This window comes from Pristis pectinata, chromosome 2 (genome assembly GCF_009764475.1).
Source record: "Pristis pectinata isolate sPriPec2 chromosome 2, sPriPec2.1.pri, whole genome shotgun sequence".
In the NCBI taxonomy this organism is placed as follows: domain Eukaryota; kingdom Metazoa; phylum Chordata; class Chondrichthyes; order Rhinopristiformes; family Pristidae; genus Pristis; species Pristis pectinata.
In genome coordinates, this window is record NC_067406.1 from 134,514,606 (window position 1) to 134,535,168 (window position 20,563).

Genomic DNA, 20,563 nt, shown 5'->3' on the forward strand with positions numbered 1-20,563 from the left:
GACGGCCAGTTATAATCTCTGCTCATTTTCTTGTCAATTGACTTCAACAGATAGAATAACCTGGGTACTGACTAATGGGTTTCTGCATTGTTATTTACATGGTCACATAGTGTGCGTAGTTACTGGGGATAATTTTGACATTGGATGGTTGTTTAAAATGAGCATCCATCCATTATACAATTCCCCCAGGTTTCATTTCTATTAAATCTGTAGCCTGAAATTAAAAGAACCCTCATTTCTGATCCTTGTCATTCTGGGTTTATCTACCTAATATATCGACCTTGTTGGGAGGTTCCTCTCCCCACATTCACACTGGGTGAGGGGAATGGCCAGCCTCTATAACCTTGCTACTTTGCCCATCTCTCTACATGTAGGGTAAATCTCGACACCCTCCCCCAGAGATATTCTGATACTCACTATCTTATTGTAGATTAGTTAATAGATCTTCAGCTTTTGCTGAAGAGTGCTTCTGTTTAAATTGCACTAATTTCATACATGCAAGTTAAATTGTTGATCGTTTGCAAAGGAAGAACAGGTAGCATGAACTAAAAAGAGACAAGTTGCTTTTCTCTTTTGACTTTCCCTTCTCCCACACCCTTTCCCTCCCTCTCCCCTCCCAATTTTACATCGTCCCCTTTCCCTCTTCCTCTGTCCATCATCCGCCACTTCTTATCTGTATCAGTGTGAAGCCCATTGTCCATCCTTCATTGCCATTGAACTGAGTGGCTAACTAATTCATTTCAGAGGGGTAGTTAAGAGCCAACTGCATTGCCATGGTTCTGGAGTGACATAAGGACAGAAGACCTTCCTTCTCTGAAGGACATTAACGAACCAGGCTTGTTTTTGCCATAACTCGTTGCTGATGCCAGCGTTTAAAAAAACATTTCCAATTATTTATTAAAACTAAATTCCAAGGTTGCCATTGATGGGATTTGAAATTTTTCTGATTTATTAGTGTGGGGCTCTGGATTAGTCAACTGAGAACAAAACCAGTGTGTTTCTGCACCCAACCTTTTTTCCTGTTTGCTGTCTCTCAGCCTCCCCTTTCTTCTCCTCCGTCTCCCTCTCTCACCTTCTCTGCCACTTTCTTTCCTATCTCCCCACCCATCGTCCTCCCTCTCCTGTTCCTAGATATGGGAGAGGGAGGAGGATTGGGTGGGGAGAAAAGAAAGGGAGGGTAATGAATCTTTGAAACTCTCTACCCAACAGGGCTTTTGTTGGGAATGTTCAAGACCGAGTACAATAGACTCTTAGATGTAGAGCAACAAATAATCTGTTGGAGGAACTCAGCAGATCAAGCAGCATCTGCGGGATGAAAAGAATTGTTGACATTTCGGGTTGAAACCCTGCATCCAGGAGTTTTAGATATTATGGGAATCAAGGATTTCAAGAAGATACCCAATCCTGCTCCTTCATGTGTACAGCTCGACATTTCTAGATGAACTTCATAGAAGCTAAACAAGGTGCCTCCAGCAGAAGCTAATTCCTCAGTATTCTACTTGCCTTTTTTGGTGTTAATGAGGAGTTGGGAGACCTGCGTCACAAACCTTGACAGCAGCAAGTCAAGAATGTAGCAACGGGTGGAGTGGGGATAGAGGAAGAGAATCGCAATGATGTTTTGCAAGCTGGCGAGTGAGGTTGCTTTTCAGATCCTTAAATCTCCAACTCACTGACTGCCAGGCAAGATGGCGAGTAGTGCTTACTGATTCAAATTCAGTATATCACTACCAGCTTCCATCGCAGCGGGGGAGGTAACTGGTTTTGTTCTGCCAGGCACTGAATCTGCTTTGTACCTTGAAGCCTACAGGCACATTGCTTTCGTCAGCTGACATTTTAAAGCAACGCTATCCGGCCAAGAAAATTTAAAAAGTAACTACGTGGGAAACAGCTTGACAGTCAAATTGACCGACAGGAACAAAGTAATATTGTATTTATAATGAGAGTTTATCAGAAATTCTGCATGTTTTTCTTCCAAAATGGCCACCGTGTCTTTTTTTAGGAGTTGAGTTGCCGTAATCTGCTTTTTGTCCTCTCAATGAGCAAACAGCCGGAATTACTGCCAACTGCGTTTTGAACGATTTTCAACAGTTCCAGTTGAATATTCATCAGCGAGGATTTAGAGCAATGCGTGTACGGCAAACAAAATTAATTCCGTCAACCACATTCCATGTCAAAACACAAATGCAATACTCAGGGTCTGTAGGAAACCTTCAGATTGTCCATCAGTACCACCCACAGCAAAGTATTAGATATTTATTTTCTGAAGAATGAACTTGGTTTCGTTTATCTCCAGAATTTTTTATTCTTTGCAAATTATTGTGGGAGTGCACACCAGTTCTTACCATCATGTTCCACATCTGTGTCAAGAGCAGAATCTTACGGTGCTTAAGAACACCAGGGGATATACCCCACGCACAGTGAATTATGTTAAGACCAAGATTCTCAACGTGCCTGATCCCTGTTGGATCCCACTCTAAGATAAAAGCTGTCAGAAATGTTGCCCAGTTTTTCTAACAAATGATGTTTTTCACAGCAAGTTAATTATTGTTACTGCTTGTGATTCAATCCCTGATGTGTTTCTGTGAGAAGTATGAAAGGTGTGGCATTCTGCATGTATGGGAATAGGAATAGTTCTGTGTCTGACATTGTCGCTTCTTGATTAGTCAACAAGTCGTGGAAGGCAGACCTGAGAGATACCATGACCACTTTTCATCTGGCCATCTCTAAGCATCTAAAGACCATAGGCTCCCCTTGGATGTGTCTTTTCTAGACTGCTAACAGTGTAACAATCTCCTGATGCTCTGCAGTATTGTTATGTGTGGAGCCTGCAGAAAATTGAGAAAAACTTGGTGAGATAGAGGGGGGAATCTTACCTTGAAAACTTGTAAGTCTCTAAACTCATACTTGTGTAAGTGAATGGTTGATAAAGTTAATGACCACTGTAGCTAAAGAACTCAGAAGTTATCAGAAGCATAGAGGGTGCATTTAACCTTTAACTTGGTGGAAACCACTGGTTTGAGAACCTGACTGATTTTACTCCAATGGTATCAATGGGCCAGTGAGTCAAGAGAACGTTTGACCCAATCTTGTTAATTTTCTCCAGATTGGGCTAAAGTGGGATCGGGTGTTACAACTAGTTATTCTGAAGACAATCGGCAGTGCTAGCTGTGACTAATCAACAGAGAATTGGGCTGTGGTCACATAACCAGATTGCCCCCAGAAAGTGGTCAATATCTTCGGGCAGTTGACCGTCTGAGGAAGGACGTGGTGGCCACAGCGAAGGAGATGCCACGGAAAGGAGGTTGAGCTAATGCTCGAGTTACCAGGTATTGACCACAAGCTGAGACCCAGTGACTGTATGGGAAAGAGAAAAACTGGACACAAAACCAGGACGGTCGTAGGAGCTGTGGCAATGATCCAGCACTGTTAATGAAGATGATGATGAATCAGAAGTTAGTTAAATGAGGGAAAGTGGATGTCTCACAGTAACTGAAACTATACCACAATACCCCAAAGAATCTCTTTCTGTTTCATATGATTCTATTACTCTAATAGGCCAGTAAAGACCATGCTGTACACTTGAGTATTGAAGCCCTGGCTAAAAAGGATTAAGAGTGTCTGTCTCAACCTAATGTCTGGACAGCTTTCATTGTTTGTTATTCTTAGGCTCGATGTGAGGAGAGAGCCTTAATCACTTTCTGTGCATTATGAGAAATCAGGGGTCAACCCACAACTGTTTTCAGGACAATGACGATGGAGAGGAGGGAGTAATGTCCCCAACTTTCCAAAATAAACTGCTAGCAGGTGTAGAATTTGGGATGCAGTTATCACAACAATCATTTTTTGTAGGTTAGGGTTAACATTTCAAAAACATTTAATTACTTTAGCTGGTGATAATTGAGAGGACGTTGTCGCTAGACATTAACAAGGGATGCTTCAATACACAACTCGACCATTCATTCAACCCCCCCCCAGTCTATTCTGTCATTCAACTCAAACATATTTGCCCTGATTTTTGTGCATATCCCTTAATACCTTTGCCTAACAAAGTCTATTGATCCTAGTCGTGTAAGCTTCAGTTGAATCTGAACATCATTAATCTTTTCTGGAGTAGCTGAAGTGGGGAAAAAATCTCTGATTCCCAGTGGAAAGTGCCCACTCCTAAACAGCCTAGCTTTAATTTTTGGAATACATCCCCTTCTTCCAGATCCCAGATAAGAGAAAATGTTTTCTCTGCACCTACCCTGGCGAATATAAAGGGATATTCAATCAGATCATCCTTTGACTTCAAGGAAAGATTCTCAATCACCTTTATTCACTTTGTCTTTATTCTCACAGTAAAATGATACTTGCTTGCAAGTGACTACAAAAAGGCCTAATAATAAGAAAAAGCCGGCACCTTTTAGGACATCCCAAAGGATTTAAGGGCTAACGAGGTTATTAAGATTTAATCTGGGAAGCAGAACACAATTTGACACAATAAACTCCCATGATCAGCAATGTGATAATGACAGATAATCTGTTTGCTTGTTGGCTAAAGGATAAATAATGGCCAGGACACTGGGATAATTCTTCCAATTTTCCTCAAAACACTCAGTGGAACCTTTTACTTTCATTTGGGAGAGTAGGCATGGTCTTGATTTAATGTTTCATCTGAAACCTTGCACCTCTAACAGTACAGCACTTCTCAGCACCGCAATGGAGCGTCATCCCGGACTAATGTGTTCAAACTGCTGGAATAGACCCAAGCTCACAACCTCTGACCCAGAGGTGAAAGAACTACTCTCTCCCAGCCAACCAGAGAGCTACCCTCTCCTGGTAAACACAGTCATGGTGACAGAACTGCTGTCTCCTAAATACTAAAACAAAATGTACTCATTCTCTTGTTGGCTCCACAAGAATAACTAAAAATGTACCCAAACATAAAATACTGCAGTTGCTGGAAATCCAAAATAAAACCAGAAAATGCCAGAACTGTTCAGCATGTCAGGCAGCAACGACAGAGAGAGTTAGTTTTAGTGAAGAGTTTGAGAGAAAGCAATATCATTGTCCAAAATTTCCAAAGGAAGATATTTTGGTAACTTCAGATAATAATTCTGCTTCTCTCAGTTACACGTCCTCCTGTCTGAGCAATAGTTTCTCTCCTCGACCCTTTACCACCCTCTTTCAACATGGAAGGTGGGACCTGTACAGAGAGGACGGGTTGCACCCGAACCAGAAGGGGGCCAATATCCTTGCGGCTAGGTTTGCTAGGGTGGTTCGGGAGGGTTTAAACTAGTTTGTGAGGGGGAAGGGAACCGGAGGAGTAGGTCAGAGGAAGAAGGGGATGGGGAAAAGTTAGATCAAACAGAGGGGCTTTGGGGAAGGAGAAGCAGAATACAGTCTATAAAAGTAGTAAGGTAGATGGACTGAAGTGTGTTTACTTAAATGCAAGAAGTGTCAGGAATAAGGGAGATGAACTGAGGGCTTGGATAAGTATGGGGGACTATGATATCGTGGCTATTACTGAGACGTGGCTGACGTCAGGGCAGGAGTGGATATTGAATATTCCTGGTTTTCGGTGTTTTAAGAGGGATAGGGAAGGGGGGAGAAGAGGAGGAGGGGTGGCGATACTGGTCAGGGACACTGTTACGGCTGTGGAAAGGATGGATGTTGTAGAAGGATTATCTCTAGAGTCTGTATGGGTGGAAGTAAGGAAGAAGAAAGGAGCAGTTACTCTACTAGGAGAATTCTATAGCCCCCCCGGTAGCGGTAGAGACGTAGAGGAGCAGATTGGCAGGCAGTGTTTGGAGAGAAGCAAAAATAGCAGGGTTGTTATAATGGGAGACTTCGACTTCCCAAATATAGACTGGAACCTGCTTAGTGCCAAAGGTTTAGATGGGACGGAATTTGTTAAATGTATCCAGGAGGGATTCCTGACGCAGTATGTTGACAGGCCAACTAGAGGGAATGCCATGCTAGATCTAGTTTTAGGAAATGAACCGGGACAGGTGAAGGATCTATTGGTGGGTGAGCATTTGGGGGACAGTGACCATTGCTCCATAACCTTTAAAATTGTCATGGACAGGGACAGATGCAGAGAGGACAAGAAGATATTTAATTGGGGAAGGGCGAACTATGAGGCTATAAGGAGAGAACTTGGGAGTGTAAAGTGGGATGTCCTTATTGAAGGGAAATGTACCATGGAGATGTGGTTGATGTTCAGGGATCTTATGCAGGATGTTAGGGATAGATATGTCCCGGTGAGGCAGAGAAGGAATGGCAGGGTGAAGGAGCTGTGGGTGACGAGAGAGGCCGAACGACTAGTTAGGGAGAAGAAGGTAGCATACATAAGGTATAAGCAGCAAAGTTCAGACAGGGCCCGTGAGGAATATAGAGTAGCGAGGAAGGAACTTAAGAAAGGGCTGAGGAGAGCTAGAAGGGGACATGAAAAGGCATTGGCTAGTAAGGTTAAGGAAAATCCCAAGGCCTTTTTCACCTATGTGAAGGGTAGGAGGATGGCTAGGGTAGAGGTAGGTCCGATTAAAGACAAAGGTGGGAGAATGTGCCTGGAGGCGGCGGAAGTGGGAGAAGTTCTCAATACTTCTCTTCGGTATTCGCCAGGGAGAGGGGTCTTGATGATGCGGAAGGGAGTGCTGGTAAGGGTAATATTCTCGAGGTTGTAGATATCAAGAGAGAGGATGCGCTGAAGTTGTTAAATAATATCAAGACGGATAAATCTCCAGGGCTTGACAGGATTTTCCCCAGGCTGCTTCGAGAGGCGAGGGAGGAGATTGCTGAACCGCTGGTAAGGATCTTTGAGTCCTCGTTGTCCACGGGGATGGTGCCGGAGGATTGGAGGGTGGCGAATGTTGTCCCCTTGTTCAAAAAAGGTAGTAGGGATAGTCCAGGGAATTACAGACCGGTGAGCCTTACGTCTGTGGTGGGTAAGCTGTTAGAATGATTCTAAGGGATAGGATCTATGAACACCTGGAGAATAATGGACTGATTAGGGACAGCCAGCATGGATTTGTGAAGGGAAGATCTTGCCTCACAAGCCTAGTGGTGTCCCGCAGGGATCGGTTCTGGGACCTCTACTTTTTGTGATATTTATAGATGACTTAGATGAGGGGGTGGAAGGCTGGGTTAGTAAGTTTGCGGACGACACTAAGATCGGTGGTGTTGTGGATAGTGTGGAGGGCTGTCAGAACTTACAGAGGGATATTGATAGGATGCAGAGCTGGGCTGACAAGTGGCAGATGGAGTTCAATCCGGAGAAGTGTGAGGTGGTACACTTTGGAAGGACAAACTCCAGGGCAGAGTACAGGGTAAATGGCAAGGTACTTGGCAGTGTAGAGGAGCAGAGGGATCTGGGGGTTCATATTCACAGTTCACTGAAAGTTGCCTCACAGGTGGATAGAGCAGTTAAGAAGGCCTATGGGATGTTAGCTTTCATAAATCGTGGGATTGAGTTTAAGAGCCGCGAAGTGATGATGCAGCTTTACAAAATTCTAGTTAGACCACACTTAGAGTACTGTGTTCAGTTTTGGTCACCGCATTATAGGAAGGATGTGGAGGCATTGGAGAGGGTGCAGAGGAGACTTACCAGGATGCTGCCTGGATTAGAGCGTATGGAATATGAGGAGAGGCTTAAGGTGCTAGGGCTTTATTCACTGGAAAGGAGGAGGATGAGAGGAGACATGATAGAGGTATATAAAATATTGAGAGGAATAGATAGAGTAGACAGCCAGCGCCTCCTTCCCAGGGCACCAATGCTCAAGACAAGAGGGCATGGCTTTAAGGTTATGGGTGGGAGGTTCAGGGGAGATGTCAGGGGGAGGTTTTCAGTGGAATGCACTACCTGGGGTGGTGGTGGAGGCAGATACATTGGACAGGTTCAAGAGTTTGTTGGATAGGCACATGGAGGAATGTGAGATAGAGGGATATGCGGGAGGAAAGGTTTAGATAGTGTGAGGGTGGTTTGATGGACGGCACAACATGGTGGGCTGAAGGGCCTGTTTTGTGCTGTATGGTTCTATGGTTCTATGGTTCTATGCACCACCATTCTATCCCCGGTTTCCACGTGTCATAGACTTTCCCATTTGTTCTTGCCTTCCTTCACCCCTTTTGCTGTATCTTAAACCAGTTTACGTCCAACTTTCTCTTGGTTTGATGACATGTCATTGAAATATTAACTGTTTCTCTCTCCTCAGATGTTGCCTGACTTACTAAAAATCGTGTCTATTTGATGACATATTTTAGTCCCTCACTTTCACGTTAATGGGCTTCATCAACAATGAGAAATGCAGGCAGACGTTAGTCCTTGCAAATCATGGATGAGCCCTAAATGGCAATTGGGAATACATTCCGTATTGATTGAGGTTGAAACTACAGGCATTCCTCAACTTAAGGAAGGGTTGTTCTCCTGGCAAATACTTCCTTAGGCAAATTTTGTGAAGGTTGGATGAAATGCATTGTGAGTACTTTAGTGTATTCCAAAGTGTAGTCCTATTTGCTATAGGGAAAAATATATTCATAAATCAATGTCATGTACCCCAAGGAGTTAATGGCATTATAGCTAAAATTGGTAAGTTGAGTGTTGCACTCTTTTTGGCACTGCTGAAAATCTCCCCCTGTGAAGGAGTGTCGAGTTAGAGTCAGAGGATGACATAGTTCTGTGGTCTTTTATTCATTAATTTGAAGAGAAATTTCTGCTAAAAGCCATGTTAGCTTAACCACAGAGGTAACATCAGAATCAACTTGGTTACCACAAACTTTATAACCTAGAAAAGTGAGTAACTGGGCATAATATAAATATTATTTTACAGCTTTATAGCTTTCTTAAAATTCTCGGGTGTGATGACATTTAGCGTTTTAAAGACCTTGAAGTTTTATTTCACCCAGGAAGGGAACGAATTCGCCCAAGTAATTACTGATCACTGTCAGGCAGGGCCTTGATCTGAGGGGCTAGTCAATCTGCCTTGCATCAACTTTGACAGAGTGAAGCCTGGACTGGCAGCTCAAGATGCACACCATCAGGACAGTCTGTTATATTGAAAACTCCTGAGACAATGATGCCAGATGACAGCTTGGACCTCCGAGTACAGATTGAACAAAAATGGTGAAACATGCACTGTTAATCCTCAGCAGGTCAAGACGCCAGAACTACAGGCTTTGAAAATGTCAAACTAATTATTATTTCATTTTCACATTTGTAATTTGAATTGGTGAGATGCGTAGCACTTTTGTATTCCCTTTGTAATGGTGCAGGTACATCAGCAGAGTTTGCAGAACTGCACCTTCTTTAATAGCAGAGGGAAATAAAGAAATGTTACATTGCGAATGCGGAAATGACCTGATTCTGCAGGCTTGCTGGTTCTCGTTCACACACTGCTGCTTCTCTCTGTTTCCATCCTACAGGAGAGAAGAAAAGGACAGAGCTTAAATTAAAATCCTGCAGTTCCTTATCTGCTTCCCACATGAAGGCAAATCTGAGTTGAAAACCGTAAAATTAAGAGAAGATCGGGGATAGTTTAATTCAGCAAATCCATCGGTTCGGCTTCTAGTCTGTGTGACTGGAGGGAGGAAAGGGGGTCAGATAGACATTAATAAGGTGCAAGCTATAAATTTGCTTTTCACTTCGAAGCATTTGTACTTCCAGTAAGAGGGAGGTGCGAGGGGAACAGCATTAGTATTTAAAATGTTGATGGAATATCTCTGATGATAGATCTGTGAGCAAATTTCTGGAAAGGTTTAAAACCAAAACGCCCATTCTCCAGCATATTACATTGCCACTGATAGTGATGTCACTGATTTCTCATTGATGTTAAGTCAGAGTGTGATACAGATTTTATTTTTCTCTATGCCTGCACTCCTGTTGTTTCTGCATCATTTTGAACAAACACCTAGGACTGAGCAGTCTCCTCTGTGATTTCCCAGTGATGAGTCTGGGTGATTCAGACCTCCTGTTAGCAGGGATCACTCCAATCCCCTCTTCCTGATGTATTTCTCTTCTGAAAATATTTCTACTCTTTGTTTCATCCCTGGTGTCAGCCACATTTGCCTTCCCTGGTGAATGTGATGAACAGCGGATATTGCCTCAGTCTCCACTTATTTACCTGGGATCTTGCTGTATGTAAATTTGTTGCAGCAATTCCTACATGACAAGAGTGAGGCTATTTCGGAAACACCCCATTGGCTGTGACCGACTTTGGAATGCATCAAGGTTGTTAAAGACACTGTATAACAGCTATTGTTTTTGGTCTTTCAATAATTCTGCCGTTGGCATCATTTAGAATTCCAACCAGGTTTAATGCAAACTTTAAATACTGTTGGGCAGGATCCCCTATCTTGCTGCAGTTTCTGGAATGGGTTAGCAGTGTGCAACACTCATGTTCTACCCAGATGTGAAGCTAGCAGTACACAGTGTCCGCCTGGGGTGTGTTGACAACCACCAATAAATAGGCTCCAGAAAACTGTATATAAAAGTAAAACATTCTGGCAGGTCAGTAGGTCAGGGTGCTTCTGTGAAAGGAGAAACAGAGTTGTGTTTAACTGACCTGATGTAGGTCTCCAACGTTTCAAGCTTTTAATTCAGATTTTGCATTTGCGGTGTTTTAATTTCCAGAACAGAATGGATGGTTGTCGGGGGAGACCACTGCTGATCTCCCCACTTGGATGGAGAAGCATTGTAATGTAGACAAAGGCTTATCTGTTGGCTGGTGGTAGCACTGTAGCATTGCAGTGGGTGAGGGAGTGCTGCACTGTCAGAGGGGTAAAATATTAACCTGAGACTCTGTCTAGCTGCTTTCATGAATCTAAAGGATCCTAGGGCGCTATCTGGAAGGAGTCCAGGACAACAAACAGTCTGCTGGAGGAACTCAGCGGGTCAAGCAGCATCTGTGAAGGGGAAGGAATTGTCAACATTTTGGGTTGAAAACCTGCATCGGGACTGGACGATTCTGCCTGGTGCCCTGCCCAATGTTTATCTCTGATCCAGTGTAACTCAGGCAGAATATCCAGTCAATATCCACTTACTAAGATTTGGATCTTGCTGTGCACAGATTGACTGCTGTGTTTCGATGTATAGCAGTGCCCACACTACAAAACTGACCATGGAAAAGAGCACATTGAGGGGTCCCCGAGGCTGTGACTAGTTTTATATCGATCTTCCATTCTGTTTCACTTTCTCTCATTCCTTTTGGGGATCACTGCAAGGATGGAAGCATCAGGGAGCGGGTGATGGAGTTGAGCCTCTTGGAGGCTACTTGAGTTGTCAACCTTAGGGGACACAAGAGACTGCAGGTGCCGGAATCTGGAGCAACAAACAATCTGCTGGAGGAACTCAGTGGGTCAGGCAGTATCTATGGAGGGAGATGGACAGTCGATGTTTCGGGTCGAGACCCTTCGTCTGGACTCTGTTCCTCCAGCGTTTTGTGTGTTGCTCCAGATTCCAGCATCTGCAGTCTCTCTTGTGTCTCCAGTCTGCTGGAGGAACTCAGCGGCTCGAGCAGCATCAGTGGGAAGAAAAGAATCGATGCAGGGTTTCGACCTGAAACGTTAACAATTCCTTTCCTCCCACAGATGCTGCTTGACCCACTGAGTTCCTCCAGCAGATTGTTTGTTGTCGACCTTAGGGGGTGTGTGGACGAGGTTTTAAAGCGCTTATTGAAGGAATAGGGGGCCGTCAGGCTTGTAATTGATCATTTGCAATTGGGAGTTGGCAGTGGGGGATTTCTGTTCTTCTAGCCCATTTATGGTGTCTGAACACGAAAAAATTCTCAATGATGTCGGTGTCCTGCAGAATATGGTGCAGCATTTAATAATCACACTCTCTCAATAATGCTGACATTGCGTACCACACCTCCTGGTGTCGCATGCCATCCCTATATCTCCTGAACACGGCTTAAGAAAGAACATCCACTATATTAAACCACAGTGCAGGTTGAATTCCCCTTAAGACATGATTCAGCCAATTCAATCACAGGGAGATGAGAATCTCTGTACCTGGCATCAGTTTTCCTGATTTCTTTTTGCAGTGCCTACAGCGGGTTTTTCTATTAAACTCAATACAGATTAATAACATGCATGATTACTGTATATTTGTTATTTGCATATATTCTCATTGCAGTAAGTCACGTTGTGGTGAAATTCCACTGTAAGTCCAAGATACACATGCATTGTGTTGTGTCCGGCAAGTAGGGGTAGCAGACAGGGGATTTTTATAATGTCATCATTGACTAGGGGAAAACTCTTCAAAGTTTAGGATTTACATTTGAAATATCCAAGCCTCACATAGCCTCCAGTGCTTGGTTTCTGCTTCTATCTATGTAATTAAAATGTCTTGCTTGTAGCACGTCACACACTTGATATGTGGCCTGGCATATTAAACCTGTCAGGAGCAAAGAGAATCAAGTGTCACGCTTTGCTGATTGGCTCGAGTAAGAAAACTTACGCTGATTCGCTGAACAGGAGAAATCGCAGAGTAACTCAATCTATGCGACGTCGTCAATTTGATGGCCCAGGCTGTTATCCCCGACCTTGTCACAGGTTCACAATCCAGCAGAATAATTTGCCATCTACCGCATATTTATATCGCAGGAATCGTGTATATAAAAGCAAATAACTGGCACTAGAATTGCTAAACCCACCCAGAAAATGCATCATTTCACATTTCAATGTCCACTGCCTTTGTTCTGCTGGATCCCATCAGTGCAAGGCAAGGATGGTCTGGTGGGATCGAAGGAGGAACTCAGTCTGGCAATGGCATTGGATTCAGGAAACACGGAGAAGCGCTCCTACCCACAGAAATAAATGAAAACTCATGTCCCCGGGTTACACTGAGGCTGAATTCCCAGCAGGGAATCTCCATCATCCTTGCGTCCTGTCCTGCTCTAAAATATCTTTGAAGTATGTGTGTGATGATATTGTTTGTTCTGGGATGTTTTCGCCCACAGTCCATTTGCCGTTGTGGGCCACTCTTGCAGTTCTTGCTGTGTTTTAGGTGAGGGAGCCACGCATTCAACTTATTTCCTGATCTTCCATTTAAGAAGTGTTTTGTTTCTGTTATCTGGCAGTAATGCAACACAATCAATATTGATCTCATTTCTATGCTGTCAGATGTCTACCAAGCACATTTTAAATGAGCTAAGTAAAATTATCCATCAAAGTAAATTTGGGCTGCAGTGGTTTGTTGACTGGGCTGTGGGTTGGGAACCTCTAGTCTATTGGCTTTGGATGAACCTTTCTGAGAGTGGCATATGACAGACAGCTGGCAGGGATGGGCAGCGAGATTCCTCCACAGTTTCAGAATGATATCCACCCACCACTCCTTTTTCTGGCCAGTGTGCTTATGAAAACCTGTCTCCTCCTAGTCAGTTAATAAAAGAACAAGGTGTTCCTGCTGTCATGTCAATTGGGCAACCAAATGTAATTTCAATTCAACTTTCACCACCAAGTGCTTACAACATTAATAGAGATATCAGCGTGGTCTGACTGATTTTGAGCCATTAAGATCTTGGTGGCAACAATTCTTAAATGACGAGCATGGTTTTGGTAATGCAGGGAAGCCAGGCCTTCTTGAGTGTCCCTTTGCCACAGAATTTACGATAAAATAAAAATCCACGGAGACCGAAACCCACTTCCTCTCAAGAGATTGAGGCCTTGGCTGGTTAGGCTTAATATTGCAGCATCATTTCCTGATGAGATCCTGTTGCTTTAATTAGTGCAGCAGTGTTACAATGGTACTAAAGGTTACTTTTCCTCTTGAGGAATTTGGTCAAACATTGCCTTTGTAGTGCAGGGTAAATAAGTTTCTATCCGATGATGATGGATTGTTTTTGCAGGGCTCAGCAGAACCACACATCTGATGCACATCTTTCACCCACAGGGATTGTTTACTCAAAGTGCCTTTATATAGGCATTTCATGATATATAAAGCAGGCAAGTGTTGATGCAAAATTTGCAACTGTTGTAGCAGTAAAATTAGTTTTACGTACAATTTAAAAATAATAATTCATGTATTTGTGTCTAAGTGGCTGCTTTGACATCCATGAGCACAGGATGTCCGGAAGTGCTCCAAATCCAGTGAAGTTCCAGGGAATTGTAATCACTTCCTCTGTAGGCAGGCAATTTGTACTTTGCAAACTCCCAGGAACAGCAAGGGAGATCACTAACCACCACTGAACCATTGACTAGAATATCAAGAGAACCCAATTGCTTTTCAAAGTACCACCAGGGGTTGCTTATATCCATCTGAGAGACATTTCATCTGAATTTCTGGCAGTGGAGTACTCCCCAGATTTGGTCTTCGAACCTCTGAAGAGAGACTGGAACCCACACCTTTGTAAATGAGGGAAGGCTACCAACAGAGCTGTGGTTGGTCCTTCTAACTCATTTTTCTACGGAACCAATATCTCCATCACTTTTACTAACTGCTTCTTCCCTTTTGTTTGATAACACTGATAGGACATAGAGAAGGTAGAGAGTAATAAAGTGTAGAGGTATCCATAACCAGAGAGCAGAGGTTTAAGGTAAGGGGTAAGAGGTTTACAAGGGACATAATATTTTCACTCAGAGTGTGGTTGGAAATTGGAATGTGATGGAAGCAGAGATTCTCACAACACTTAGGAAGAAGCAAGAGGAGCACTTGAATTGCCAAGACATAGAAGGCTATGGCACAAAGGCAGGTAAATGGGATTAGTATGGACGGGTACTTGAGGCATGTATGAGGTAAGCTATAGGGCCTAGAACATAGTACAGTACGCGAACAGGCCCTTTGGCCCACAATGTTGTGCCAAACTAATTAAACTAATTAAATGCCTAACTAAACTAATCCCTTCTGCCTGCACAATGTCCATATCCCTCCATTCTCTGCATCTAAGAGCCTCTTACACACCTTTAACGTATTTGCTTCTACTACCACCCCTGGCAGCGCATTCCAGGCATCCACCACTCTCTGTGTAAAAAAACTTGCCCCACATCTCCTTTGAACTTACCCCCCTCACCTTAAATGCATACCCTCGAGTATTAGACATTTGAACCCTGGGAGTGCTTTCTACTCTATCTATGCCTCTCACAATCTTATAAACTTCTATCAGGTCTCCCCTCAGCCTACACCACTCCAGACTGTGCTGAATGACGCTGTGACCATGACCATTATTTTTTCCTTTACTGTCCTGTCACCAATCTGCAATGATTAATTGATTTACCTTACACACATGATTTACATGTCATTGACTTTGTTTAGTAAGAACTGGTTTGGTTTTGACACAGAGCTGGTTAGGAGTGAAAACTTTCAACTGAGTTTCTTTCGCACTTCTGCTAGGATCACAGATTTGTGAGATCCTAGCCTTAGTTAGGAAATCCTAGTTCACCTTTCCACACTAGTTAATGTGGAGGATTCTGAAACTGGACATTCTTGCCTCTCTAGGCCTGGAGATCACAAAACCCATTTGATTCAGAATGACGACTTCACTTAGCATGTAAATGGTTAATTGCAAAGGGTGGAAATTTGAAGTGTATGTTTTAGTAACTTTATTTTGTTCCAGTATTAAAGAAATTCTTGACATTTGATTTGGTTCAGTATCACCGAGCCATGTTAGACCGGATCGACTCACAGTATTCATGAGGTTATTGCTTCAGTCTTGTGTTACAGGAGAACATTTCAAACCTTTGAACACAATTGCCTTGGAATTCATCCCCAACAGTAGTGATAAATGCAATTTATAGATATGTCAGCATGTACTCTAACTCTTGAAATTTATTTCATTGACCGTAGTTGATAACTGATGAGCAACTGTGTAAGAGGCAAAATCAATCCAACTCTATGCTGTTCACTTCCCTGGAGAAACAGAAATTGGGAGAATTATACAACAGACCATTTTGCCATATGCCAAAATTAACCCCCAGGCTTTCGGCCAGTTGAATAGTCATTCATTCACTCTCTAAATGAAAAAAAAACTTACTAGCTGTTTGTTCACTATGGTAATATTCTCTCTGCTGGATTTCCTTCCCAGATTTGGCCACATTGTGAAGGAAATCCAGTAGAGAAAATATTACTGTGATATGGCAAGTATTTTGGGTTTACCCTCTCTGTGGTTCTGCATCCCTGACCTTGCAGATGTTGGTGCCGAATCATCGCAGGGTGTCGTGGTTGGAAGCTTCCCAGTCATAGGGAAGGGAACATTGAAGTGACAATGGCTCAGGGTCCATCCTGGGGAGAAGTGCCAAACCTGTGGCTCGTGAGGGTTCAGTCAGACCACTAACAGATGAAATGAGGTCAGGAGAGTGATCCAAACAAGCCAAGAGAATCGGCTGATATTCACTATCGAACTTTGGGTTTTCGATGAGCTTCTTCATTCTTTTTCTTTTGGGTCATGATGGTAAATCCTCACCCAAAGTAAACATACCTGCAATTTCTTCTGATGTTCCACCTTTCACTGTATGGATGCATCAGCTTGTATTGTTTTCATCAGTCGTCACTGACAGAATCTGTACTGTTTTGTTTTCTGTCTTCCAGTCAAACAAGGTGCCTGTGGTGCAGCCATGCCATGCAGTTCACCCCCTCACCCCTCTCATCACTTACAGCGACGAGCACTTTGCGCCAGGATCTCATCCGACACAAATCCCCACAGACACCAGCTCCAAGCGAGGTGAGGAATCTCCAGCTCAAAGTGTGACTGAACCTGAATACAAGGGAATTAATATGCAAGACGTGTTATTTTAAGATAAGTTAAGATTTCTTTATTAGTTACATCGAAACACACAGTGAAATGCATCTTTTGCGTAGAGAGTTCTGGGGGGCAGCTTGCAAGTGTCGCCACTCTTCCGGAGCCAACATAACATGCCCACAACTTCCTAACCCGTACGTCTTTGGAATGTGGGAGGAAACTGGAGCACCCAGAGGAAACCCACACAGACACAGGGAGAACGTAAAAACTCCTTACAGACAGTGGCAGGAATTGAGCCCGGGTTTCTGGTGCTGTAAAGCATTACACTAACCGCTATGCAACTGGACAATTAAAGTTATGGGATTGTTTTCTTTGGAGCAAAGGAGATGGAGGGGAGACTTAATTGAGGAATATAAAATTATGAGAGTAAGTCAATGTAAACAGGAAGGATTTATTTCCCTCGGCTGAGAGGTTAGTAACTGGGTGGCATAGATTTAAGGTAATTGATAGAAGAATTAGAGGGAAGTTAAGAAAAATCTATTTCACTCAATGCCTGAAAGGTTGGTGGAGGCAGGAACCTTTACCACATTTAAGGAGTATTTGGAAGAGCTGAAACCTGTAGGTTGAGCTTCTGCCTCACAGCTCCTGTGATATGGGTTCGGTCCTGATCTACGCTGCTGCCTGTGTGGAATGTGCACGTTCCTTCTGTGACCGTGTGGGCTTCCCCTGGGTGCTCTGGTTTCCCCACACATCCCAAAGACGGGTGGGTCGGTAGGTTGGTAGTTTGGTTTGGTATCATGGTCAGCACAGAGATTATGGGCTGAAAGGCCTGTTCCTATGCTATACTGTTCTATGTCAATCTATCTATGTTAATTATCTACTGTAAGTTGCCCCTGGTGTAGGGGTGAATTATAGGATCTGAGGAGTGTTGATGGGAATGTGGAGAGAATAATGTACAGGGGAAATTAGTGGTGAATGGGTTTGCTCTGTGTGCCAACATAAACTTGATGGACTAAAATGTCCTTCTATGTCAGAAGGAAAAGTAGAAATCATGGTTTGTGAACCAAAGGCTGGAGATTGGGACATACCTAAAGTTCATTTTTTCGGTAGCATCGGTGCAATGGGCTGAATGGCCTCCTTCTGTGCTGGAAGTTTCCATGAGCAATGTGATAGATAAAACTCTAAACTAACGCCTTGGGATCTTTGTGTTTAGCTTTAGTTCATGGCACACCCAGTATTCAAGCCTCAATATGTTATGAATGAACTTGAGAGAATAACACAGCTGGCTGTGTGTCAGAATAAACTTGTTGACTTGCTTACAAAAAATACTTGTCCGCATTTGTCTGGAAGAGGTTAAGAAAATGAAGCATGTGCAGCAGCAATTAAAATATGCCATTGCTTAAACAAATATCTAGAGTAACACAGCACAAAGATAGCCATCAGATCCAGATCGCCTACACCGAATTAGTAGTTTGAACAGCTTGACAAGAACTGTCTTAGCCATGAACCTTCAAAGAGGTCTTCTTAACCTTCAAGTAAAATAGATCTCGACTTTTTGTAAGATGGTTGTCAAAGTCAACACCAATAGAAATTAAGAGAGGTGTTGACTTGCTGCTGCCCACTTTTGCACAGCTGCCCCGAGTAATGTGGGGTCTGTTCTGGTCATCAGCTGAAGTTATCTCAGAGTCATTCCAATCCATTCTAAAATGTGGCTTCAAATCCAGAAATAGATTGGCTGCAGCAAGGGTATCTTAAAAGAATTACTTCCTTAGCACCAATACTTTCTTTGCTCTGCAATAATAAAAGTTCTAGTAGTGAGCAGTACCGGGGTCTTGCCTATTGTGGGCTGTGCAGCTGAACAAACACAGAGACAGTGCTACCATCACAGGAGGAGGCCAGAAAGGAAGTAGTGTTTACATGCTGCAGGCAGACTAAATAATGAGCAGGATTGCCTGTTTTTAGTTTGTTTTGAGAGTGTTGGTGTACGTGCATGCATGCGAGTGTGTGTGTCTGAGTGTAGGTATGTATTTGTGTGTGTGTGTGTGTGTGCGTGTAGGCATGTATGTGTGTGTGTGTCTGTGCGTGTAGGCATGTATTTGTGTGTGTGTGTGTTTGTGTGTGTGTGTAGGCATGTATTTGTGTGTGTGTGTGTGTGTGTGTAGGCATGTATTTGTGTGTGTATGTGTGTGCTTGGTTATGTGTATATATGTGTGTGTTCATATGTGCACGTTCATATCTGTGTGCATTCATGTCCATTTATGTGCGTGTTCAAGTGTGTTTGTGTATATTCATGTCCGTGTGCATTCATGCATGTGTGTGTTCATGTGTGTGTATACATGTGTGTGTCTGATGCATGGATGTGTGTGCACATGCTTCTGTGTGTGCATATGGAGTGCATGCGTGTGAATGCATGGGCATGCGAGTCTGTGGAAACAGAGAGATGTAACTTTACTGATGGCATGGTGTGTCTAATCCTTGTTGGGTCAGTGGGTTACTGCACCATCTGTTGTGGCAGAGACTCAGGCAGGTAGGGTTGACTCCTGCTTGCTGTTCTCAGCTGAACTGTAATAAGATGCCATCATTGTCTAAAGAAGGAATTCAGCCAGGATTCTTTGCATCGCTTGTCATCCAGTGATCCATGGGGGAATGTTGTCTCGAGAATAATGGGTCAGTGGAATCACTGCTTTTCAGGGTCAAGAGGCAAAACCATTATCTGGCCACACAAGAAAAGTGGCCATTTGATGAGGTGGCGGGGAATGATTTTGGACAGTGCATTAAGCAGAAGAGAGGTAGAGGAGACTAAACCACACCAAGGTGGAAGCATAATCTGGCTAAAAAGTTTTTTTTCATTCATTTTTTGGGAAGAAGGCATCACTGCCAAGATCATCATTTATTGCCCACCCTTCGTTGCACTGGAAACTATGGTGACGATCACTTTCGTGAGCCTTTGTAGTCCTCAACTAGAGGTGCTCCCTCAGTGGTGTCGGGTAGGGAGCTCCTGGATTTAGACCCAATGATAATGAAGGAATGGCAGCACATTTCCAAATCTGAGTGGTGCACGACTTGGAGGGGAACCTGCAGTTGCCCTTGTCCTTTTTGTTGGGTAAAGATCCCGGGTTTGGGAGTTACTGTTGAGGCAAGCCTAGGTGAGTAATATCGTGCATATTGTCAATGTTACCCTCTGTAGCCATTGGGTACTGGTGATGAATTTGTGGTGGATGGGATGCTGATCAAGTGGGGTGATGGTGTCAAGCTATTGACAGTTCCTAGAGCTGCTGTTATCCATTTTAATTGAAAGTATTCCTATACACTTCCCATGCCTTGTAGATTTAAGGACCCAGTCAGCTCGATACCCAGCCTCTGTCTGACCTGTTCTTGAGGCCACAGTGGCTACTCCAGATGAGTTTCTGTTCTATGGTGACCCTACAGGAGGTTAATTGTGGGGCAATGTCAAGAGTAGGTGTTATAGACTTTCTCCTGTACATGATCACTTCCTAGTATCTTTGTGGCATGAGCCTTGTTTGTCATCAAGCCTGAATCTTATCCAGGTCTTGCTGCCTGCAGGCACGGGCTGTTTCGTGGGCTGAGGAATTGTGAAGGGAATTGTGGAATCATTAGCAAATATCCCCTATGTTGGAAGGAAGGCCATTAATGAAGCAGGAGAAGTTTGTGCCTAGGAAATTGCCCTGAAGACCTGCTGCAGTGATGTGCTGGGGCTGTGATATTTGACCTTCAGTAATCCCAATCATCTTCCTCTGTGTGAGATACACCCAAGCCTTTGGATTGTTTTTGCCTTGATATCCACTGACTATGAATTTCCCATGGCTCTGCAATGGTGAATGGTGTAAAACAGTATAAATGTCAAGAAGGGTTACAGATAAATTGTTGGCACAGAAAGTTACCAAACAAAAGAA

General features: G+C 43.5%; 1 protein-coding gene across 2 annotated transcripts in view; it reads left to right on the plus strand.

The window, feature by feature from the left end:
* lef1 (lymphoid enhancer-binding factor 1) overlaps positions 1 to 20,563 on the plus strand; it is a 154,817-nt gene that overhangs the window by 60,910 nt on the left and 73,344 nt on the right. For both annotated transcript variants that reach the window (XM_052009106.1, XM_052009098.1), the window contains exon 4: positions 16,499 to 16,631. In XM_052009106.1, coding sequence (XP_051865066.1) covers positions 16,499 to 16,631 — 133 coding nt within the window. The remainder of the gene's footprint in view (positions 1 to 16,498; positions 16,632 to 20,563) is intronic.